Genomic DNA, 25,101 nt, shown 5'->3' with positions numbered 1-25,101 from the left:
TTAAGGCAGTTTCTCCTCCAGTCCCACCTGGAAACGCCAAGGGTTGCATCTGAGCCTTCTGCATGTGACCACTGAGCTATGGCTCTTCCCCAGAGAGATGGCAGAACAGAAATTGTAGTGAGAAAGATGAGACATCAGCCACGCTGGAACTTAGATCACAGCCGGGTGTGTGTGGGGACCACCTTTACCTAGATTTCTCATGGAAGCCTTCACACAAGGAGATTTTATTTGCATTACCTTCCTTGGGCAGCTTGTCCTAAAGCCCAAGAAGTGAGGCCTTTGCATCAAGTCATTAATTTAGCATCCTCTGTTTGCTGGATCGTAACATTTGCTTGTATTTGGGATACATGTTCAGGGTACAGTTCTCTGTTTCAAGATTAAAACATGGCAAAACCCTCCTGCTGACTTTCTTATAGAACATATGTTGCTATGCAGTGCTTTTTTTCTTAAGAAAATGTTTAGGGGTATTCTCATTTTGACTCAAGAAAATCACCATTTTATAGTTCAATTCGGGGGGAAATAAATACAGTAAATGGACCAAAGTACAAAGATTCACAAAATGTTTAGGGGTATGCATACCTCTGTGTCCCCCCTTCCCAGAAAAAAAGCACTGTTGCTATGGCTCAAGACAGGTGTTCTGGGGAAAATACATTTCATGCTACATTGTGACAATGGCATTGTATGGGGTTGGATTGGGGGGAGATGGCAACTAATATTATTCAGCATCTTCCCCCAAGACGTTTGAGACCCCATTTCCAAAGTCTGATGTGTTGCTGGCTCAGTTGAACCATGGCTGAACTTTTAAATGGGGGGGGGGGGGAGGTGGAGAAATTAAGAAGCCCTTGAACCAGCCCCTAATTAAAGCTGTGCTTCTGTCCCCCTCCTGGAGGTCAGTGAAAGGTGCAACCTTTGCTCAGTCCCAGTTCACATGTGTGCCACATTGACCTCAAAAAGAGGCCGTGGAGGTCAGCATGCAGGTGAACCAAATTTAACTGCCACTATGATTGCTGTATGAGTTACTGAGAGAAAGTGCATGGAACAATTTGAACTGCTTGAAATATTTTGAATTTAATAATATGGTGGCAGGGTTGGAATGGGACCCCCTCCAGATGTTGTTCGGCTACAGCACCCATCACCCCTGACCATTGGCCCTGCTGGCTGGAGCTGATGGGAGCACAACATCTGGAGAGCCACACTTTCGTTCCCCATCCCTGAATTAGAACTTCATCAGCTGAGCTCTCCAGGATATCAGAACCAGTGTGGCATAGTGGTCTGATTGCATCACCTGGGCCAGCAAAGCTCATTGGAAGGGCTTTAGACAGCAACTGTCTTTTAGTTTAATGTACCATGCAGGGTTGTTGCAAGAGCAAAATGGCAGAAGGCTTAATGGCTACCACCCTGAGCTCCTGAGAGAAAGACTGGGGACACAAGATGTAAGTGGGTTCAGGCTAGACTGTACTCTCCAAGATTCCTCTTTGACAGACTGCCACTAACCTCTCACTGTCATATAAGCCAGATGTTTGGCTTAATTGTCAGCATGGCAAAGCCTGCAGCCTTTCAGCTTCCAGATGTCAGAGTTACCAACAACCCAGCTTTTTGTTGGGTGCTTGTTCTTTGTCATGGCAACTACTGTTGCTAGGAAATAACTTGAAAGCCAAGTGGTTGCTGAAGAAGTGCTCAAGGATGGCAAAGCATAAGAAGCCATGAAGAGTCCTCCCCCTCAGAGTCTTTCTAGGGCCAAACCACGTGAGATGATGGGGAATAGTGATCACTTTACATTTTGGCAAAAAGAAAAAGAAAAGAAAGTCTCTAATCTGGATTGAGTCTACAGTGGAGCTCACCCCACCCCACCCAACAACATTTTCTCAGTGAAACTCATCCTCTGAAGCTGCAACACATAGATTTTCCCTAATAAACAGCATGTTAGAAAGGGATTTTCATTAGGAAAACAGTATTTGTGGAGTGAGGAGAGGGGCCAAACATGTATCATGAAGTGCCAAGGGACTTGAACCCAGTGAGACTATGGTTGCTTTTGGCAAAAAACAAAAAACCAGACTTGAAACAACAACTAGTATACTCCAGCTACAGATCTCTGTCTTCTTACTGAGTTTGACTCCAAGAGAGTTAAAGGGGGATTTTGGCTTCACTTCCTGCAATGTATACCCCCATTTCTTTGATTCCACTATTGCTCAGAATCATGCAGGTTGTGTAGATTTTTGAAGCAATACAAACACTTGCCAAATGTGTTTGACCAAGGGCAAAAACAGGATGAGGAGCTGTGGTGCCTCTTCCAAAGTGCTTCCAGGGTGAAAAAGACCTATTACTCTGTCCCCTCCAGCCCTCAAAGCAGGAGGGACACTGTTGGTATGCAAGATGACAAGTGCATTGAGGACAAAATGTTGAAACAGAGCAGCCAGTCTCTTAGTTAAGGTGGAATCTGCAAGTCGCTTGCCCTGTCAGTCACAAGTGCATTTGATCTGTCTGCAGGCAACTGATCCAAGCAGCAAGTTGGATCCCTAAGTTTTATCATCATCCTTATGATGAAATGATCTCCATCAAATGCTGTTGGGTGATAATAACTTGACACCACCTGACTCCTCTAATTTCAGAGTTTATTTTTTTAAAAGGGAATTAACTCTTACATCTCTCTTGAATCATTTTTAAAACATCCCTTACTAGTAAGTAAGAATAAAGCTCATCCATAGCCAGGAAAATAGTAAGGTAGACACCCCCACCCCAACTCTTGCTATAGGGTAATCTGCTCTGAGGCCTATTGAAAGAGTTGGTTGGGTGTGCAAATTAATCAAGCATTCTTTATTTTTTTTTCAGCCCTCTGGCATCTAATATGTGTCACTACCCTGAACTAAAGGACAGAACAATGCTATACATGTGTGCCCCTTTTATATCAGTTTAATCGTTATGGGTCCCCTCAAAGAATCCTGTGGATCCCAGTTTGGTGATGATATGGGTAACTATGTTGGAAATTCTTATTTCCTCACAAAGCCATAGTTCCCAACACTCCTTGGGGAAAGGTAAAAAAGGAAAAGGGACCCCTGACCATTAAGTCCAGTTGCAGACGACTCTGGGATTGCGGCGCTCATCTCACTTTACTGGCTGAGGGAGCTGGCATACAGCTTCCGGATCATGTGGACAGCATGACTAAGCCGCTTCTGGAGAACCAGAGCAGCGCATGGAAATGCCATTTACCTTCCCGCTGGAGTGGTACCTATTTATCTACTTCCACTGCTACGGGGAAAGATAATTACTATTAAACCAGTTAAGCCATGCTGTGGCATAGACATACTCCCAGTATCTTTTCCATTTTACATTTTACATGTTGTGTCTTAAAGATGTCTAGTGACAATAACTTTGGCAGATACAGTATTCTGAAACAACCGGTATGGCAAAGAAGGTCTCATCTTACCGGGGGCCCAGTTCATCCTCGCATCGCCAGGTGAACTCCCCAAAGCTCTCATAGTGCTGGTTGTAATGGTACAGGACCCGGTGAAGGCTTGGTGAGCCCAAGTCCAGCAGGGTGTTGTAGGCCGTTTGCTGCTCCTTCCCGCTAGTGTAGCCATTGAAGAGGTTGTAGATCTTGTCTGCTATTTCTGGTTTTAAACAAAAAGGGAAGGTGAAATGTTGATCGACATAGTGAAGGGTAGTTTGGAGTTTAAATAGCGCCTCTTGGAAAAAAAGCGTTTCCCCATCACAGCTGCCCTCCTCAACACAGCATTTTTGGGAAGGGCGAAGGGAGATTGCTGGGGAAACAGCCACCCTTGGCAAGCAGGGCAAGGGAAGACAGGCATTTTGTGTTTCAGTGCAACAGTGAAGATGGAACAAGGATTTCAAAGATGAGCTCCCGAAGGCTCTTTACCAGCAACCTAGCTTTGCAACTTGCAACACAGATGTACATACCAGATAATATATTGTGCCTTTTCAAAGCATCATTTTTCAACCCCAAACTCTAAAATTTATAGTTGCAGGAATAGGTTTTGCACACACACACAAAATGATTAAAAATAAAATACTCAAGCGCTGTACGCAGATGCTTCTTTTGCCAACGGGCAGGTCTCTGCAGCAGCACTGTTACCTTGGGCCTTCACATCGTCCACCACCGGGCAAGGAGTCTTCACAGTCACGTCACTTGACCTTGAACGTCTCCCTGTGTTATCCACACCCCAGAGAGTGAACCTGATGACGGAACAGAAAATATCACCAGATACATGCAGCATATATGTTTGGACTGCGTGAGCAAATGTGCCCTGCATCTCCATCTTAATTCAAAAGATGTCTATTCCCCTTTGCTGCCTGCCACATCTGGGCTCGAGACGAGTCAGCAGCTCGCATTGCTACTCACATGTAGGTGGTGTCAGGTTCCAGGCAGCGGATGATCAAAGAGATGGTGGCGGACAGCTTGTCAGGCACCTGCGCTGGCATGGCGCAGGGCGACTTGGCCCCAGAGATGATGTCATCCACAAAACTCAGCACCGTCTCTAGGGAAACAGGCAACCCAGCCATTATCTGATAATGCAGATGGACAAGGAGCAAGGAAGACAGAGGAGCATAGGAAATGTCTGCATGTTTTTAATAAATCATATTAATATTTATGTTTTTAATAAATTGTATTATATGTGAGTGTGTATTAATGCTTAATTGCTTTTTAATTATTGGGGTTTTCTATGTGTTTAGCTGTTCTCATTTTTATCTGTAAGACACCTTCAGTCCCTGTCAGAGGAAAAGGGTGGTATAAAAATAAGTATATGGCTAGTAATAGTCATAACGTTAATAAAAAAAAATTGAAGCTGGGGAGGAGTTTGGCAACCAAAGCCATTTTACTCTACTTCTGATTGACTGCTTTGGCAATTAATTCTTAAGGTATTTGCACCCCACCTTCCTGACCCTTCAGGGTGGCTGCAACCCCCAAATAGAAGCAATTGCTTAAACAAGCAAAGCAATAAGAATCAAAGCCATCCAGCAGCAACCAGCAGAAATAAACATGGAAAAGTAACAGAAGAGTTGGCAGCAACATTCATGGTTCATGGCAAGAGTGTGCCAAACAAGCACTGATTTTTTTACTGGCTCTGTAAGGCAGGGAGAGAAGAGGTCAGACAAATTTCACAGGGCAGCAGATTTCACATCCTGGGTGCTACCACCAAGAAGCTCCTATCCATCACACCTTAAAGGGCAGAGAGCCCAAACCTCCTGTGGTGATTGAAGAATGTAGACAGGCTCCTATGGGAGGAGGCTGCCCTCTAGATAACCCTGTCCTAAATTGCTTGAGGCTTTAAATGACACAACCAGTACTGTGAACTGAGCAAGCAAACCAACAAACCGTGAGCCTTGACATTTCATCAAATATTCCACGAGAGGGTGAACTTCCAAATTCATTTCAAATCCGATGTCAACGTACGGAAGTGCTGGACATTCCTCTCCTGCATTTGCCCTGAGGAATCTGGAACTTTTTATCCAATGTTTGTTTCCTTTGAGATTCTTCAGGTGCTTTACATGAGAACGAACCTCAAACTCAAACCCTGAATTTTGCTTTAAACCGAATTTTGATGGCAACTCTAAAAGTGAGTCCTGTATAATTGTTTGCACAGAAAGACAATGTAGGAAACATCCAAATGAGTGTGATCATGATGTAGAGCACAGAATAGGGTGACTAATATGGGGGTATCCATTTCCCTTAATAAAATGTCCTGACTCTTTGCAAATGATTGTAGCATCATCCCCAGGTGTTTTGGGGCTTCATTTTTAAGTCAGACACAGGATGATACTGAGGCACAATGAAACCAAAGCTTGCCATTTAAACATAAAGGGGAAGGAAACTTCTTTAAGTCCTCAGAAATTATTGCAAACCCTCCTGTTTATTCCCATCTACCCACTCTGGACCTCTTTGTGGGGACCAAGCTCTGCTGAATGAAGCTCTAGCTCAAACGGTTGAGAAACGATGGAGATTCTTATGATCATAATGATGGTTTTTAAAACTGGATTTTGGATTTGGGTTGAAACCTGGATGACTTTAAAACAGGGTTGGATAAATTAGTGGGTGATATATATATATATTTTTAATAAACATTTTATTCGATTTTACATAAAAAACGACAAAGCAAAACAAAAACAACAAACAATACACCAAAAACATACACAAACATAACATACTACAGACAACAGAAATAAAAACAATCTTATCTTCATATTGATCTTGCATTAACTTGTTTCTCTGACTTCCCCGAATCTCCCTTCCCTGTATTCCAATTCATACAATTAAACAACAAATCCCTTCCCTCTGTCATATTTAACCTCCTTTCTTGATTTGAATGTCTTAATATAGCTTGTTCAATGCTTAGAACTTGAGATGTTGGGTCTTCTAATTAGTGGGTGATATTAGCAGTCAACGGCTGCTAGCCATGATGTCTATGTTCACCCTCCACTGCCAGATGCAGTATGATTCTGAAAACCAGTCGTTGGACAACCCAACTGGGAGAGTATTATTGTGCTCGGGTCCCCCTCTCTGGCTGGACCCTGTGAAAGCTGCACCTGAAAGTGCCTTGGGCCTCATCCAGCAGAGCTCTTCTTATGCTGTTATGGAGAGAGCTCTATTTTGTCATCTAAACTGGAACAAACTATTTTGGCAATACTGTGATTTAGTATTAGTCCTTCTTTAAACCACAGAGTCTCTTGGGTTTGCCGATCAGAAGTTTGGCAGTTCGAATCCCCGTGACAGGGTGAGCTCCTGTTTTCAGGTCAAACTCCTGCCAACCTAGCAGTTCAAAAGCACGTCAAAGTGCAAGTAGATAAATAGGTACCACTCCAGCGGGAAGGTAAACGGCGTTTCCGTGCGCTGCTCTGGTTTTGCCAGAAGCGGCTTAGTCATGCTGGCCACATGACCCAGAAAAACTGCGGAAAAACGCCGGCTCCCTTGGCCTATAGAGAGAGAGGAGCATGCAACCCCAGAGTCGTTCACGGCTGGACCAAACAGGAGTACCCTTACCTTTAAGAATACGATGTTATATTGCATCAATATTTAATTCTTATGCACACTACCCTGGAATCCATGTTTTGGATGAAAGACACTGTTTAGAAATTTTCAAAAATAATTGTGTAAATACATTTACAAAAGAATAAACTGCACTCACCAGTTTCCACTTTGGAATGGTCCAAGCGGTCAGTCACCTTCTCCTGGCGGATGAGGTAATCAACGATCTGTACTCCAATTGGGGGTTCTGAATGCTCCCACTCCAGAACTACCAGGGAGCTACTAGGTTCATGAACAGTGGACAACCTCAGCCTGCAGAGGGGAGAGCAAAAACAGAGGTCAGGCTATGGCTAACCCTTGGCAAGCGTCTCCTGACGATGTCAATGGGAATGCCAACTCAAATTCAGCAAAATTCTGACAACAGAGTATCCCCCCCCCCTTCTGCCTTCATTTCACTATACTGCATTCAACAGAGCATCTGATGGTGCTTAAGCAACGATGCTCAATTAATAATGTGTTCTGCTTATTCAAGTACCTTCAAGCCCCCACAAGGGTAGGGGGGTAACATTAATGAGATGAACAGGGCAGACTTTGCCACGTCCTGTCTTTGGTGCACAACGCAAAGGGGGTGGGCAGAGGAGGGCCCAACTAGAGATCTTTCAGACACACACCTCACACAGAACCCAAAATGGGGACAATTAGATGGACGCTCTAAATCCAGCAGGCAGATTCAGATTCCATTCCATTACGACACCTCAGCTCAACCTGCCTTCTCACGGTGAGGGCATAATGGGACAATGACCACTGCCCCGCACTCCTCGGGAGAAGGCCAAAATGAAATATAGAAACGAGCAGCATTAAACTCGTTACGCTGAGTAAGCTATGAAACCTTGAACTCCCAACAGTTGTTGTTGCTGCTGTTTTTTTTTACCCTGGTGGACAGTAAAAGCTTGCCTTTGCACCTGCAGCCTTCTTTGCAGGCTTACTACAATATTGATTTAATATTTACTTTTTGCATCCTGCCTTTTTCCTGCCATGAAAATTCATGACATAAACAGAGTGTCCTAAAAACAGCAATAAAACATACACGTGAAACACTCTTAAGACCCAATAAAAAACAGACACCAGTAAAATGCACTTTCCTTTGGAAGCAATGGAGCAGAAAGGCAGTGCCTTCCTGCACTTTTTGATATACACTTTTTGATGTACACCCTGCTTGCATCTGGGCTCCTAACAGCATTATGGGGACTGTCAGGAGCTGGAGGCATGGAGATCAGGCCATGTGTGCCTTCTCTCCCACACCAGATTCAAAAAGGAACAGTCTGATCAAATCCACCACCATGATTCTGTGAAAGAGACTCAAGAGAGGTAACTGTTTGGAAAGGCGAGATCCTCAGTTTTCAGCCATTATTTCTCTCTTTATTTCTGGTGCTGGAAGAATATTTGCTACAACGAACAGTATCACACGAGGCCACGTTTCCCAAAAGACATTTAGCAAAATCTCAATTCTGCAAATTGATGGTGGGGGACACCTACATAGGGCGTGGGAGGGGGGCACAGGCTGGAAGCCCATCAGCACCGAAGGCACTTGAGTCACACCGACACCAGTCCTCGATGACGTCCCCACTGCCTGAGCACCATAGGGAGCTCATGGTGGCCTCTTGCAACAGCTGAGAGAGAAATGAAAGGAGAACAGGAATGAGGAATAGCACAGGAGGAACATCAAGAAAATCCCTGCCATGAGCTGAATTTTCATCCTACTCAAGGGCTGCAATGCAGGGGGGCCCTTCTGACAAATTTTGTTGAGAGGCCTGCAAATCGTTTGCTCATTTCACACTAAGCCATGGTTTGGTTTAGGACTAGGTCACAGAGTACAATGTGCAACAAACTTGCACACGTGTAGTGATCAAAACAGAAGTTCAGAATTCAATAACAGAAGACCAGCAAGCCATTAACATATCAGTCCTCTTCTGCAAACAGAAAGTAATTCAGATGGGGAGATTTTAATAAGCACTTTAATAAGTTATTCTGCTTCAAGTCTGTTTCTAGCCATCATGGTTTGAGAAGACTGGAAATGTCACCGTGTGTTCTCCCACTCCCTCTGCCCCCTTCAGATAAAGCGTGTTCTCCTTCATAGAGAGCACGTGTTGCGGTGGCGTCTGGCAGGCCACCCCTCTGTTGATGGGCGGGTTAGTTTGGATGACCATCCGAGTTGGGTTGCTGGTCAAATTCTGGTGTTGCCATTTAGGGGGTTGAACCAAAGGTTATAAAATGAAGTCACGCAGCACTGACTGGGCTCTTTTGCTGGGAATCACCCACTCACCCTCCCTAATTTAGGGCTCTTGGTTGACCTTGATATGCCTGTCATGGGGTTGCCTGCTTTTGGGGCAGGGGCCTGGTAGGAATTTTGTCCAATTGGCTGATTGGCTGGTGCCATTTGGTTTTAGCTTACTGCGTAGCAAATCATCACAACTTGTAAGGTTGCAGTTAGGCATTGGTTTAAAAATTGGTTGGTGGAGGGGTAAGGATTGGCTGTGCCTGCCCCTCCAATGCTGCTGCTGCAAGGGAATTCCATTAAAGGAATCCAGGAGCTTGCCATTCTTTCGTATGTACCCCTGAAGGGGGCCTAGGGCCATGCAAGCCCCTGGGAGCATGCGGGGGAGGGGGGGAGGGTCTGGTGCCTGGCTCCATGCTCTCCCTAATATTGTTTTCCTTTACTGGCTTTCGCTGGAATCCGGAAGTCAGTTCTGTCCCTGGGCGTGGGGACAGATAGTCATAACCAATGCCTAAGCAACCACTCACATTTATGTATTTTAATAAAGTTGGGGCCAAAAATATGCCAAAAACCTTAAACAAAAATTATGTGTGAAGTGTGAATTATTTATGGGTGGTTTGGAGGACCTCGACACGCAATCTTGTTTATATGAAAATTTGAATACTTAAGACCGAGTAAGAGGGTAGCCTGTCCCCCTTTAGAATGCTCACTTATTTGCAACCACTGATACTACATTTAGTATCCCATATAAAGCCACTCACCTTCTGAGTTTGATTGTTGGTGACCAGCTCATAAATGGGTGCTGCTTTTGTGACCTCCAGGAGGACAGGCTCAGGTACAGCGTCTGTGCCAGAGGATACATGACACAGAGGACAGGATGATGGACAGCGGCCTCTGCTCTGGCATTCCATGCGCACGCCGGCTGCCATGCGCTTGGTTCCTGACTCTGACAAGCTGGCTATGTACTCTGGAAACGTAAGGACCCTGGGATCTCGCTCACGCTCCTCAGACTCATCTGATGGGGAGTTACCTGTAAGAAATGTGATTGGATAGAATCAGGAAAAGGTGAGTAACGACCTGGTCAAGTTTCATGGTGCCCTGAACTAGAGAGACAAAACATCTGCACCCACAGGGGTGTGCAGTCATTTGCAAGAACCCGGTGCAGATTTCAAGCTTATATCATTAGTTTTGTTTTTAAGCTTTTCCCTGGATAACTGGCCTCCCAGAACATAGATCTCTTTGGAATAATTTCCAGCTTCTTAATGTTCTTCTTTAAAACTGGCATTCAAAATCATACATAGATCAGCAAACAGGAGCACCAATCCATCTTGAGTGAGAGTCCTGAAAATCTGCTCCAGGCCTCACAGGCCTTTTCTCACCAGGCCTGGGAGGGCAGGGCCCTGACTGACTCCAGCTACAAAAAGCCAAGGCTGTTCAAAAAAGCCAGAGACCATTTTGGCTGTCTCTTAATGCAGTCCCACGCCATCGAGTCAGAGCTTCCACAGGCGCCACATGCCATGAACCATCGTTGGCAGCACTGGTAGTGACAGCAGCAGATATGTATGTTCTATGCTTATGATAATTTTTTTAATTTTTAAAAATTAAATCTTATAAATATTTTTTTGACAAAACATCCATCTTACATATAATATATAAAAACCACTTGGCCATCTTGGCCTGAGACTTCTCTCCTCCTCCTCAACTAATGCTTTTCCTAATTATACTCTGATATTGCACTTTGTTATAATTATTATTATTACTACCCTTAAATCCAAATCTTAAATACACCATTTAAACATCATGTTGATAATAACTGATATTTCTAACCTTACAAAACTTCTTGTAACCCTACTAACGATGTTATTGTTGTAATTGTTATTTGAGAGACAGTTGTTTACAATTGTCTCTCAAATACAATGTAAATTTATTCCAGGCTTTCAAAAAGGTCTGGTCCTGCTGGTTCCAAATTTTCCCAGTTATTTTCACCAACTCGGCATAGTCCATTAACTTCATCTGCCACTCTTTTTTTGTTGGGATCTCTTCCTGTTTCCATTTTTGGGCCAATAATATCCTTGCTGCAGTTGTTGCATACAAAAACAATGTTTTATCATGCTTATGTATTTCTCTACCTACAATACCCACTAAGAAGGCTTCTGGTTTCTTTATAAATGTACATTTCAACATTTTTTAAAGTTCATTATAAATCATTTCTCAGAAAGCCTTCACTTTCTTACAAACCCACCACATATGATGGAAGGTACCCTCTTTTTCTTTACATTTCCAACACTGATTATTTAGTCTGTACGCTTATGATAATATTTTTAGCCTCTTGCTAATTATGCTGTTTTAAATGTGTATTTTGTATTTTACTTCCTTTAGCAATGTTTTCTTTTGAAATGTTTCAAGATAATATTTTCATTTCCTGTTAATTATGTCGCTTTGAATGTATACTTTATATTTAGACTTTCTTCAACAATTTTTTATTCTGGATTGATTGATTTGATGTTTTAATGTGTTGTGAACCGCTTTGAGATTTTTTTCTTTAAAATATAAAGGAGTATATATAGAATTGAAATTAATAATAATAGTAATAATAATAATCCTGGCAAGAATTATGCTGTTGCTTCTCAAATCTTGATTCAATTGTCTAAATGTGAAATTGGGTTATTTCTGTTGAATAGTGGGTAGACATAGCAGACGACACAGCAATTTCTCCAAAGCAGCTCTTTATCTGTAAGCTGGAACAGAACTGAACAGCAAACAGCTCAGCCGGCCTGAGTGAAAACTACATACACAATACTCCTGGTGGCCAGGGTGAGAACTTCAATATACATAACAATTTCCTCCCAGAGTACTGCTGGTTCTAAGTGTACGGCTCCTCAAGTAACCTTCAGTCAGGTCTCATTCTACATTTTTTTAAGAATGGTGCAAAATACACTTGATTTTCCATACAAAACCTGCATAGGCAGTTAAATGTTCTGAAGAAGCAGAAGAACTGAAAAATGCCAAATTGAGGTGGGGTGGCTGCTGAGCAACAGTAATTCAGATATGCACTAGAAAAGCTGAGCTTTTGAAAAGGGGAATGATGTGCAATTAAGGCAATTGTACCAAGTGCAAGCAACAATGGTCCTGGTCTGCATTTTGTATGCTGAAAAATTGTGTTTCTAGATTGAGAACCACATGCAGTGAAGACATATGGGGGGGAAATGATGTGCAGCCAGACCATTACCATTTAATATCAAAAAGGTCCTAGAGGGCTGGGCGATATCTGGCTATTAACATCGCAATATGTCACCAGCTAAATATCACGATGTGTCAGTATATCAACAAAGTCTGAAATAAGGATGGAGATATGGAGCTATGCATTGGCTGGCTCAGTGGTTTTTCCTGCATTGTGAATTTTGCTGGTGCTTGCTTCTGTGATTCTCTGCCTCCTGCCTGAGGCCGGGGAGAGCTGAGCAGGCAGAGTTAACAGGGGCTGCAAGAATCAATAGAAGCATTGGCTGGCTTCATGGTTTTCCCACACTGTGATTTTTGCTTAGCAAACACACACACACATCGTGATTCACAATATATTGCCAGGTCAGAGAGAATGAAACTGATATCACGATATGGACTTCAAACTGGTCAGACCATTAGGATTGGCTGGGAGAGGAAGAACAGAAAAAGGAGGGGGAGAGAGAGAGAGAGAGAAGTGGGTGTCAGAAAAAGAGGGGTGGCAGAAAGAGAGAAGGGGGAATGGTGGGCTTCTCAGACACATCCTATTGGCCATTGTCAGGAATAGATGGACCTTTGTTCTAGCTCAGGGGTAGTCAACCTTTTTATACCTACCGCCCACTAAATGCATCTTTCTTGATGGTAAAATTTCCTTACCGCCCACCAGTGCTCGATGGAAGGAGAAGTCAGCTTGTGCCGTAGAACCCCCTACCGCTCACCTAGAATCCTGAAACACCCACTAGTGGGTGGTAGGGACCAGGTGGACAACCCCTGCTCTAATTCAACATGGCTCTAATTTTTAAATAGTTTGGGTTGGCATAAGGAAAACAGGTGCAATCCCAGGACAGTTAGTCATAACTGAGCCCCACTGAAATCAACAAATTAAGTCATGATGACCAACTCAAATACCATTGATTTCAATGGGATTGAAGACAGGGCCACTTTACCTGAATCAGGGCTACGGTGCTTTTGAAACAGGAATAATGCAGACAATTAAGCCAACTCTGCTAGTGATGTGACACAACGAGTCTGTTAGAAAGAAGTTACTTTTGAATATGCCCATTTGCATGCAGTGAGCAACAATGGTGCAAAGCAATGGTTCAGATGCTGCCAAAATTGTATGTTTGTTTTTGATAAAAACGTGGTGCTCTATTTTCCTTCCAGAAAGGGAAGTAAAATGAAATAATGCATTCAACAGAAAAGGCTGCCTATGAACACTAGATGGTGCTATAAAATTACAGATCATGACAGGTCTGAAATCTTTATCATATGTCTGATGGGAAAGATATGCATGTTACCAATGGCCGCAACAAGGACTCACTGTATCTAAGCCAATAGTAGATGGCAAGTGGTCTAGATGGATGAAAGGGCATTTGGATGATATAGAATCTCCACTAAGTGCATAAAAGGTGCTTTCTGAGCGCGCGCGCGCGCGCGCACGCACACACACACACTAAGGACTCCTGACCATTAGGTCCAGTTGCGGACGACTCTGGGGTTGCGGCGCTCATCTCGCTTTATTTGCCGAGGCAGCCGGCGTACAGCTTCTGGATCATGTGGCCAGCATGACTAAGCCACTTCTGGCGAACCAGAGCAGCGCACGGAAATGCCGTTTACCTTCTCGCTGGAGCGGTACCTATTTATCTACTTGCACTTTGACGTGCTTTCGAACTGCTAGGTGGGCAGGAGCAGGGACCGAGGGACGGGAGCTCACCCCGTTGTGGGGATTCGAACTGCTGACCTTCTGATCAGCAAGACCTAGGCACACACACTTAAATGTGCAGTAAAATAGCACCAAATATATTATTGTCGCTTTTTCCTGCTAATTCTGAGCAGCTGCCCCTAAACAGGCGTTTGACACCCAGAAATGTAAAGAGCAGGGTCAGGAGAAAGACAGCAACCTTAGCAAAAAACCCCACACTATCCATACATTGCTTGGCAGTCTCTAGGGGTGGGCTGACCAGTCTGTAGAAGTTGCCCCCCCCCCCAATAGAAGCCGCATGGTCCTCCATTTCACTTAAAAATTACAAAGCTCTGAATGTATACCCAGAATCTCTTAACAGTTAAGGCATAACTGATCTGTGTTAAGGGACCCTGAGAATGCGCTCCTGCTTAAGGATAGAATAAGTGTCTTAGTATATCAAATTAAAAGTGTGTCTACCTGTCCTAGCACAGCATACAAAAAAACACCCCAGTAACCAGCAGGTGCTGTGTTTTTTAATGGAAACTGTCTATGATTTATTCCCCCCTAACCTATTGAATTATTGCATTTCGTGTCATCTGCTCCCTGTCACAACTTTCCCCCCAGCCCGAACATGCAAATAATTATCTTGACATAGCTGTGAGGATCCAATGTGTTCACCTTAAGCATCTCCCCTCCCAAGACTGATATTCTCTGTAATCAGAGGACCAGGCAGGAGAGGCCTAGTCACAACGAAGAGCTTTAGAGAGGACGGTCCCTATTTAAAATTATGAGGAAAGCAATTATTCCATTTCACCAACTGCTTCCATTTCAGAACACAAACATTGATTTTGCAAATCCCAATGAGCTCCCAACTTGTCCTGATTGACTCAGAGGAGGGTGTGAATCCCAGAGAAAACAACAAGGAACCTGCCTGTTGTTTTGTCAAGCCCAGGGGTGTGGAAATTGGGACTTTTGGGAAAACATGCATTGCTTACACTCTCTGGCAATGCTATCCAGGTGATCCCAAGCTGCAAATCAAAAGGCGTCTGACACAAAAGCCCTGTTCACCTGTCTGGAGAAGCAGCAAGAGAGCAAGGGGGCTGCTCCATGGCACTTTCCAGCTTTCCATGTGGTTCAGGCCTGTCGCACTTGCTCACGCTCCCCACGCAATCTGGAACCCGGCACGTTCTCCTGAACGTGAAGGAAGCTGGAAGCAGCCACATGAAAACAGCCTCTTTGTAGTCATGTTGCCCCTTCTGGAGAGCAATGGCTGCATAGGACCAGTGGCGTAGCGTGGGTTGTCAGCACCTGGGGCAAGGCAAGTAATTTGCGCCCCCCCCCCCGCTGCACTGTCCCTCCCCCAGATAGTCCCTCGCTCTCTCTCCGCACCGCACGCCTGGCACCCTCCCCTCCACAGTGGGCGGCGACCCGGCGGCTCGGTTCGGATTCGCACAGCCAGCACTGCAGTGAGAGAGAGTGAGTGAGCCAGGTAGGGGCAGAGAGCTGCGAGTGCGAGCGCCCCCCCCCCAGATGTTGCGCCCGGTGCAGCCGGCCCCCCCTGCACACCCCACGCTACGCCACTGCATAGGACTAATGACTTTGTGGAATATCTGGCAGCAATCAAACAACATTTTTCAGCTGACAGTAGCTAACCTGCAACTTCATTCTATTTCTGAGGCCTGGTACAAATGAATATTTGTCCCTCTATTATAATTGCCAGAAACATTTCCCTGCCTGTCATTTTCTACTGCCTCTTTCTCACCCCATTCTTGTCTCACAAAACTTTTGTATTATACAAATGCTGATGTGCGATATTTAGGAGGCAAGATGCCAATTGAGCACATACATACAAAAATAAGTCTATTTACACAGCCTCATTCATCTCTGCCATTTATTTTGAACACAGAAGCTGGGGTCTCGCTCCCTCCCGACCCGCAAGAGAAGAATTTGTATTTTTGGTTAGATCAAGGCGTTAATTTCCCTGCTCAAGATCTTCTAAGATCCTTTTCTCCCAGCACCCTGTTGACCCAACTCTCCCTCATTAATACAAATTGCCTGGCCAAGGTCACAGTACTTTCCAGCAGCCAGATATATCTGCTTTGAAATACTTTTGTGGGCCTTTCGAACCAATATTTAAACTTCCCCGGTGATAGCTGGAGGTCATGTTTTTTTAAACACTTAGATTCTTGCTATCCAGAGCATATGTTCTCTTATGTTAGCTTGTTATCTTTTAATTGGTTTCTATTCTAAATTTAATGCCAACTGTTCCTGCTGGCGGCAATAGCTGCGACTAAAGCTAGGATGGTGCCGTGTCAACGTTAGCGTTGCATGTGCAAAGTGTGTATTGCCATTCCCATTTGCCACTCTGCTTCTGGACTGCATTTTGGGCCACTCAGACAGATCTCCCCTTTTTGGAGCTGAATGATTCTCGTCTCTTGGAATAAATGCTCCCAGAAATATGTAATTGCTAAACAATGGCACAGAAGCATTTGAGGAGACGCCCAGTTTTCAGGGAAAGTATTCCAGCACAACTAAAGGTGTGTCGGTACAAGGTTGTGTGTGTGTGTACCCTGATGTGTGCAGTTGTTGCCAGGCATATGCTCAGCTTCCATCCCGTCCCACCCCCACCCAGTGGCGTAGCGTGGGTTGTCAGCACCCGGGGCAAAGCAAGTAATTTGCGCCCCCTAACCCGGGGCAAGGCAAGTAATTTGCACCCCCCCACTGCACTGTCCCTCCCCCAGATAGTCCCTCACTCCCTCTCCACACCGCACGCCTGGCACCCTCCCCTCCACAGTGGGCGGCGACCCGGCGGCTCGGATCGGATTCGCACAGCCAGCACTGCAGTGAGAGAGAGTGAGTGAGCCAGGTAGGGGCAGAGAGCTGCGAGTGCGAGCGCCCCCCCCAGATGTTGCGCCCAGTGCAGCCGGCCCCCCTGCACCCCCACGCTATGCCACTGCCCCCACCACCCCCGCCATCCACCTATCTATGCAGATTAGACCTGACCATAGCAATTCAAGAAGCAAAACTGATATGGAGTTCTTGTCTTTCACAATGCACAGCTTTGAACTTAAAAGACGAGTGTAATCCATGGCATAAGATGTTCAAACATGGCCCAGGGAGCCCTGGGTTCAAAACTACACACATACATGGAGCTCAAACTGGCTGAAGTAAGTCAGTCTACTTCATAGGGCTGCTGTGAAGATAACAGAGACAGATATGCTGCTCTGAGCTTGTGGGTGGGGGGAGGGGAGGAGGGACCCTAGAATTGTTGAGTTGGGGGGGATCCTGAGGATCAGTCAGTCCAACCTCTTGCACTGCAGGAATCTCAATGTATGATCCAATCTGAAACCATACAAATGCTAAAAATAAAATACGGAACCTGAGCGGCACGATGCCCCTTAAAGTCAAGATCCATGGCCATTAGCAAACTGTTAATTCAACAGCTTCCATTTAACAATCCCTGAACTTGTTTTAAGAATGTTGCTGCTCACAATGAAAGGGTTGCGTTGTGTACATTGCCCTCCATTAGTGGAGGAAAGAGCACAATTCCTTCCTTTGGGAGGAAGGGAAGACTAGAAGCCAACGCACCTACAAATATCTGCACTCTCTGGACTCTCCTGCTTGCATAGCTGTCTGTTGGACAGCTCCTCAATTTAAATGCAAGAAACAAGGAGAGAAACGTCTTTGCTTCGTAACACCAGTCATGGGGGCGGGGAGAGGGGGGCGGGGCTAAGTAGTTAGGCAGGGCCTGGTGAGATCAAGGAGGCGGAGCTTAGTACCTTTTCGACATTAATCCAGAGTGCAGCCAACACCTTCTCTGTTATCCATACATAGCTTTAGCCAGGCACCATGTCTGATCTACTGGCAAGTTTAATTTTCTTTATGGCTTTGAGAGATTGGCAGATACTTTCCACTTTATAGAGAGCAAAAGGCATTGATGTCGTGGAGCTAGAGCCATGTGAATGTGCACACAGCAGGAAGCCCCTTCCTCTGTAGGGGAGGAACAGTCATTGTACTAAGATGAAAGGTTAAGCTCTGCTTGTCAGTTCTGAGATGCCAACATCCTTCAACAGAGAAGGGGAACATTTGGATTTCATCTGGGTCATATCCAGATGCATTGCAGTGTTTGCCAACTTGCACAGCTGCAGGAGGCTGCAGGGAATGTTTGAGAGCTTTAATGTACTGGTTCAGACTCCGGATGCTGCAGGTCCAGGCAGCACCTTGCCCAGGTTCCTGTGCCAAGACCTCCCCCCACAACAGGCCAGTTTTTGCTGCCAGAAGCCATGGGACAACTGTGCTACTTCTCACCGGCTAACTATGTGCACTTTTCCACTGTTCTTGCTAACATTCTTGCCTACAAACAGCGGCCGTGGGTTATCTTATTCTTCCCTTGCATTTGAGCATTATTTTGAACTACCACCACAGGGCATTCATGTGCACAATGTAGGAATTAGGGATATGCAAAGAGAGTGAAATGAATTCCACATCGAAAACCCAAGCAAAGCTGCTTCAGACAGATTTGGGGCTTGTACAAGCCAAAGCTGGAGCTCTCTCTGAAAATCAATGCTCTGAGATGCTTTGGAGATTCAGGTGTTGTTGTTTTTAAAGCAGCAGACAGTATCTCTGCAAAATATGAAACATTTCTCCCCAAGTTCTCCAAACGAGGTAACCTCCATGGTAGAGGGAAATCTGCTCTGTGACTGACAAGTCTAGGTTCTAATCAGAAGGAATGATTTCACTAAGGCTCTTCGATCCCAGTGTTTTGCGGGAAGGGATATTGAATTAATGTATTATCATACCCATGTCTGTTCTGTGTTTGTGGCTACCTCTGCTGATGGTGTTTGCTTGGGAAAATGCTGAGCTCCCAGAAGTCTTCTGGGACTTCTGTGCCACATGCCCACACAAACTACTTTCGTCAAATCAACTTTGCACTTAGGTTTTGTGACTTTTGGTGCCAACTGAACAGAACGCCGTCATCAAAGTGTTTCCCGTGCCCTTCATTGAGCTGCAAAGTGGAGGGTGGGGTGGAGGGGTAGAGAAACCAGAAATAGGGATACAGTGTAGTAAAGATCTATGGAGAAGGAAGAAGTTGGTGGGGGGAGCAGAAGAGTTCTGGGAGCTCAGCCAGACTATTCACAGCAAGAAGCAGGGCTGGTCTGGAGAACAGGATGGCCCCTCCACCCTGGGTGAGGTAGTTAGAAGACTGGACCATACCTGTCTTCCAGGAACCACTGGGGAACTAGGAGGGGGGCAGAGCCCTTTGCATCACTGTAGAAGCTTTTAATGGGAGAAATAGCTCTCAGCTTCTCAAACATGGGAGGGTCAGGTGTTTTGTGGCCAAACAGCTGTGGAAAAGGCAGGAAGTCATTATAGTAAGAAGGTGTAACTGCTCCTGGCACAGTTGTACTGGGAAAGCCCAGCTCCTGAGAGCCAAGAAGTTGCCCACTTCTAGTCCAAGGCATAGAATAGAATCATAGAATCATAGAGTTGGAAGAGACCACAAGGGCCATTGAGTCCAACCCCCTGCCAAGCAGGAAACACCATCAGAGCACTCCTGACATATGGTTGTCAAGCCTCTGCTTAAAGACCTCCAAAGAAGGAGACTCCACCACACTCCTTGGCAGCAAATTCCACTGTCGAACAGCTCTTCCTAATGTTTAGGTGGAATCTTCTTTCTTGTAGTTTGGATCCATTGCTCCGTGTCTGCTTCTCTGGAGCAGCAGAAAACAACCTTTCTCCCTCCTCTATGTGACATCCTTTTATATATTTGAACATGGCTATCATATCACCCCTTAACCTCCTCTTCTCCAGGCTAAACATGCCCAGCTCCCTTAGCCGTTCCTCATAAGGCATCATTTCCAGGCCTTTGACCATTTTGGTTGCCCTCCTCTGGACACGTTCCAGTTTGTCAGTGTCCTTCTTGAACTGTGGTGCCCAGAACTGGACACAGTACTCCAGGTGAGGTCTGACCAGAGCAGAATACAGTGGCACTATCACTTCCCTTGATCTAGATGCTATACTCCTATTGATGCAGCCCAGAATTGCATTGGCTTTTTTAGCTGCCGCATCACACTGTTGGCTCATGTCAAGTTTGTGGTCAACCAAGACTCCTAGATCCTTTTCACATGTACTGCTCTCAAGCCAGGTGTCACCCATCTTGTATTTGTGCCTCTCATTTTTTTTTGCCCAAGTGCAATACTTTACATTTCTCCCTGTTAAAATTCAGCTTGCCTGGAGTAAAACACAGATCCACCTTCCTGCTTGCTGCTGAACTACTCTGGCTTAAGCCTTGTACCCGTACAGCTGTGCTTCACAAAGACCAGGCAACCACACAGGCATGGAAATTCTATTATCAGCTGATTAGGCACACCCTAGGTCTGGAAAGAAAAGAAGACCAAAGCAGCAAGTTGCGTCCCCCTTCACTAACTCTGGGGTCATGGCAATTTAAGGCCAGGTTTTCTACCAGCATCCTGGTCATGCAGCTCTAAACACATGGCCAACACTACGAGGCAGAAAGGAACCCACAAGGTTCAAAATAGTACCAATGGTTTCAGTTCACCCAGTAAATCTTTAATCCCACCTCAGAGAGAAAAATTTTGCACAACTGAGTCTTATTATAAGGACTGGGAGATAAAGGTTTGTGCCTGAGCTGAAAAGACCATTTCCTCCCCAATTTTTACTGCCCATGTCTAAATGTTTTGCAAGGAATAGTCTGCTGCCAGTCCCTTATTGAAGAAACCCCCACAAAGAAAACAAGGCTGCTAAACTTGGGGAGGGGGGGAAGGAGCCAAGAAGATGCAGGGCATTTCTTAGCCACCCCATCGTGCTGGAAATGGACCACTTTGGGACAGCTTTGAATTGCTGCTTAGCAGGTTCGGGGGACAAAGCAGCGGTGACAGAGAATGGTTTGTCTCTTGCAATTTTTCAATCGATATAAAGCTCTTGACGTGCACAGAGGGGGGAAAAGAGAAAGGAAGAAAACGAAGCGGGGGACATGGCAGGTGACAGGAGTGAAGAGAAGCTGAAACGAGAAACTTGGGGAGAAGAAAAAGAGAAAACGCGAAATCTAAAAAAGTAAGAGAGGTTATGAATGGTGTTGCTTGAAACATGAAAAGGATAAAAACACCGTGCTTTTTTAAAGTGTTTGATGCACAACTCTGGGGTGGGGGAGGATACAGCAAAAGGAAAGAGAAAGCCTCTGAGTGAATCCAAGTATAAAGGTAAAGGTACCCCTGCCCGTTCGGGCCAGTCTTGACAGACTCTAGGGTTGTGCGCCCATCTCACTCAAGAGGCCGGGGGTCAGCGCTGTCCGCAGACACTTCTGGGTCATGTGGCCAGCGTGACAAAGCTGCTCTGGCGAGCCAGAGCCGCACACGGAAACACCGTTTACCTTCCCGCTAGTAAGCGGTCCCTATTTATCTACTTGCACCCGGGAGTGCTTTTGAACTGCTAGGTTGGCAGGCACTGGGACTGAGCAATGGGAACGCACCCCGCCGCGGGGATTCGAACCGCCGACCTTTCGATCAGCAAGCCCTAGGCGCTGAGGCTTTTACCCACAGCGCTACCCGCGTCCCTGAATCCAAGTATACCATCCCAGTTAATGCAAAAGAGAGAGGAAGGTCTCCTAAGCAGGACTGTACACAGCAGTAAAGGCCAACCATAGCTGTATGTCATGATAGCTCAAAAGGTCACATCCTTGCTGCAATGCTTTATCCTTTTCTTGCCAGCTGCTTTCTGCCTCCCATTTTGGACCTGTGCTTGCAAACTGAACACTGGTCCAGGACACTAATAAGTGGAAGGCATGTGTGTGTGTGTGTGTGTGTGTGTGTGTATTTTGGTTGATGTGCTTAATGGTCATAACAGAATTGTGTTTTCTTTTGCACTTAATTCTAATGATTACACATTTTACCCAGACCACTGCAGCCTTCCTGAGGTTCCAGGTCTGGAAAAACAACTCTATGCCCTAATACAGAAACACAGTGAGGAAATTTTGGAGGAAATAAAGAAGGAGGATTGAAGGTTTCCTAACATTGGAGGTAATACTGTGATGTTGGACTGGAGAAGAACTCTTGTCGATTTTTATAGATTACCACAACTGGAGAATTTTCTTTGGACTTCTTGCATCAAAAGAAATGAATGAACTGGAGGGCCCTGGATTGAAGACTGGAAAAATATCTAGCAGAGAGGAATAGCTGAATATTAGTCTAGATTGAACATTTCACTATTTTGAAGAATTATTGTAAATATAACCAGTGCTTTTTTTCCTAAAGAAAAACAAGTTTAGGGGTACTTTCCTTTTCCTACTCATATTGAAATACTGCCCCTCAATGAGGCCAGACTTAGATTCACAAAATGTATAGGGTTATGCGTCCCCCCAGAAAAAATCACAGTATATAACTGACAGATGGATAGTTGGAAGCCCTTTTTAAAATCTTTCTTTCTCTCTTTATTCTCTTTAATATTTTCTCTTATTGTATTTTGAAAAGCAACAACAGCTCATGGGAGGAGACCCTTCCCAATGTCATCCCTTGAGCTTGAAGTGTGATCCTTGGATGAAGGGTGATATGGAAATTTAATTCAAGAAAAAAAATTAAAATAAAGAAAATACACACAGCTCTCCCCATCCAAACACAATGCATTTTCAGGAAATTGTTTGTTAGGCAAGCGTTCACATATTGAGTTAACGGTTTGCCTTGATTCCCATGGGAAATTTTCTAACCATGGAATTTTGACCCCCAAATAACCATCCCCCCCAAAAAAAACTCCACCTGGGAAAACTCTCTGAAACATTACAAAAGCCAAACAAGGAAGGGGGAAATGCTCTCTCATTTGTCTGACCCACCCCCTTCCTTCCAGCTATGGTTTTTGATGAAGCAGTTCCTGTGTGCCAACAAAACACAACAAAGTCCTGCTTCTTCAATACTGCTTATTTGTTTACAGTACGATGTGCAGGTTTAGTGTTTGGATATCTGAATCTGTGGTGTGTATAGCAAGGTTTGGGTACTAATTCCTCGTGTTCGGATAAGTGCAATTTCGTATAACGTGCATTTTGGGTCGCAAGACCAAACTGGCTCTCGAATAAGAGAAGCAGCTGCAAGTGACCTGCAGACTGAGTGTTGACTGGGCAGCTCAAGAGGCAAGCCATGGGGAGTTCTCTAGCTGTGGGGCCCTGCCCCTCATACCTGCTAGCCTCTGTAGCTGATCTCTCGCTGGCCCATGCAATGCTGGTGCGCTACGTGACTTGGTTCTAAACCATTAAGCCTCAATGGTTAAGGGCTTTAAAGGTCCCCATGAGCACTCGACTAGGCAAGGAAGCAAACAGAAAGCCAGAGCAGCTAGCATAGAGTAGTAGTAAATGCTTTGATTATTTAAGCCTCAAGACTGCATTGGTCCGAGAGTCTGCAGCCCTTGGTATTATGGTGCCCACCCTGACAATTGAGCCGCGACTGTGCTGCCCTGAAAGGGTTCCCCAATCACCCCACTTCTAATTCCACTACTGGTGCCCGGAAGTGAAGACAGTGGATCAAAGAAAACTTTAGCACTGCTAAGCCCAGCAGTTCTAGATTTCCAGAGTCTAAGTGAGAAGATACCTCTTCTGTTAATAAATTTAGAATGGCACTTTGCCGTAGTACCGTACTGTTGAATCATGTTCAATTTGTTAGTCGCTACAGCCCTTAAATCCTTCTTGGCAAACAGCACTAACTGGTTCCCTTGCAGTCGTGTGTAATGCTTTACATTGATTTGTCCCTGTTCCAAGGTGTACCTGCGACATCCAAAAATCGCAGAAATAAGTGTCAGTGGGGATAACTCATCAAATCCACCTCAGTGCATTGCAGGATCACTCTCCTTTTCCCCCCTCTGCAGGTAAGCCAGCAATCAATTGGATTTACCAAGTCTTTCGAAATCGGATTATTAAAAAGAAAAAAAGAAAGAAAAAGAACAGTACGAAGAAGGAAAATAAGCCAAAGTATTTCCTGAGGCTTAACAAGATTTTAACCACCAGAATGGTGGAAACGGCAGAAGCTGCCACAAGAGTCATTCCTAGGAGTTTTGTTTGTGTGTTTAGAAAAAAAAGGGTCCAATCTCTTGGGCCCATTCTCCTCTGCAAGGCCCAGCAGTGTAGCTAGCTGGCTTGGATGCCTGGGGGGGGGGCGGCACATGTGCTGCACAAGGGAGCGAGGCACCCATTAGGCGGGACAGGGCAGGATGCGCCAGAATCCCAGTGCCCAAGCTATGTTGCACTCTGGTGCCCTGCAGGCCTGCGTTGCTTTTTCAAGCAGTGCACAGCCTGCAGGGAGTCCACCCATTGCCTCCCCCACAGCTGTAGAGCAGCTTGGGAGAGGCGGGGGGCAGATGCAAGCCCCACACTGCCGTTTTGGGCAGCGCAAAACCTGCAGGCACCCGAGCCACCACGTCATTCCCAGGAGAGACGCGTGGCTTGGGTGTGCTACAGGCCCCACGGTAAGTGCCACCCTCACAGTGTGGCACCCAGTGCGCTCCATCCCCCCAAGCTATGCCTCTGGCAAGGCCCATTGAAATGATAAGTGCTGCAAAAGAGCACTGTAGCACCCTTTTATGGGGCTTGTCTGTTAGAAAACACCCTGGGGTGCCCTGCAGCCCCCCAACTCCGAGCATCCTCTGGTATGTGCAGCTCTGGAAAAGGCATTTCTCTTCTTCTCCAGTGTGCTTCAGCGACATATATCAAATGATATATGCACACTAATCTTCTAGCATAACACAGCAAGAAGCGTGAGACATCACAGAGCTAATCTACGTATTTATTTACACACTTTGTACAAACAAAGGAATCATGGTGTCTCCTCTCTCCAGCTCCAAGAGAAGAACAGGGACAAGTAAAAGCAAAAGTACAGTACAATAGCTAATACAGCAGAAGAGATAAGACTGTCTTCCATTCCCACGCTCTTCCCAGACAGGCATGTGATATAC

The 25,101-nt window shown here is 45.3% G+C and overlaps 1 protein-coding gene across 2 annotated transcripts in view; it reads right to left on the bottom strand.

Moving 5' to 3' along the window:
• The window catches only part of ASTN1 (astrotactin 1), a 223,224-nt gene that overhangs the window by 6,710 nt on the left and 191,413 nt on the right, over nt 1–25,101 (bottom strand). For both annotated transcript variants that reach the window (XM_083446259.1, XM_083446258.1), the window contains exons 17-22: nt 10,016–10,284; nt 8,516–8,649; nt 7,140–7,291; nt 4,358–4,493; nt 4,091–4,191; nt 3,425–3,608 (exon numbers count right to left, since the gene is read on the bottom strand). In XM_083446259.1, coding sequence (XP_083302385.1) covers nt 3,425–3,608; nt 4,091–4,191; nt 4,358–4,493; nt 7,140–7,291; nt 8,516–8,649; nt 10,016–10,284 — 976 coding nt within the window. The remainder of the gene's footprint in view (nt 1–3,424; nt 3,609–4,090; nt 4,192–4,357; nt 4,494–7,139; nt 7,292–8,515; nt 8,650–10,015; nt 10,285–25,101) is intronic.

The sequence above is a fragment of the Podarcis tiliguerta genome, assembly GCF_965153285.1.
Source record: "Podarcis tiliguerta genome assembly, chromosome: 6".
Taxonomy (NCBI): Eukaryota; Metazoa; Chordata; class Lepidosauria; order Squamata; family Lacertidae; genus Podarcis; species Podarcis tiliguerta.
The sequence above is the reverse complement of the archived record's forward strand: the minus strand, read 5'-3'. Positions and strand labels throughout refer to the sequence as shown.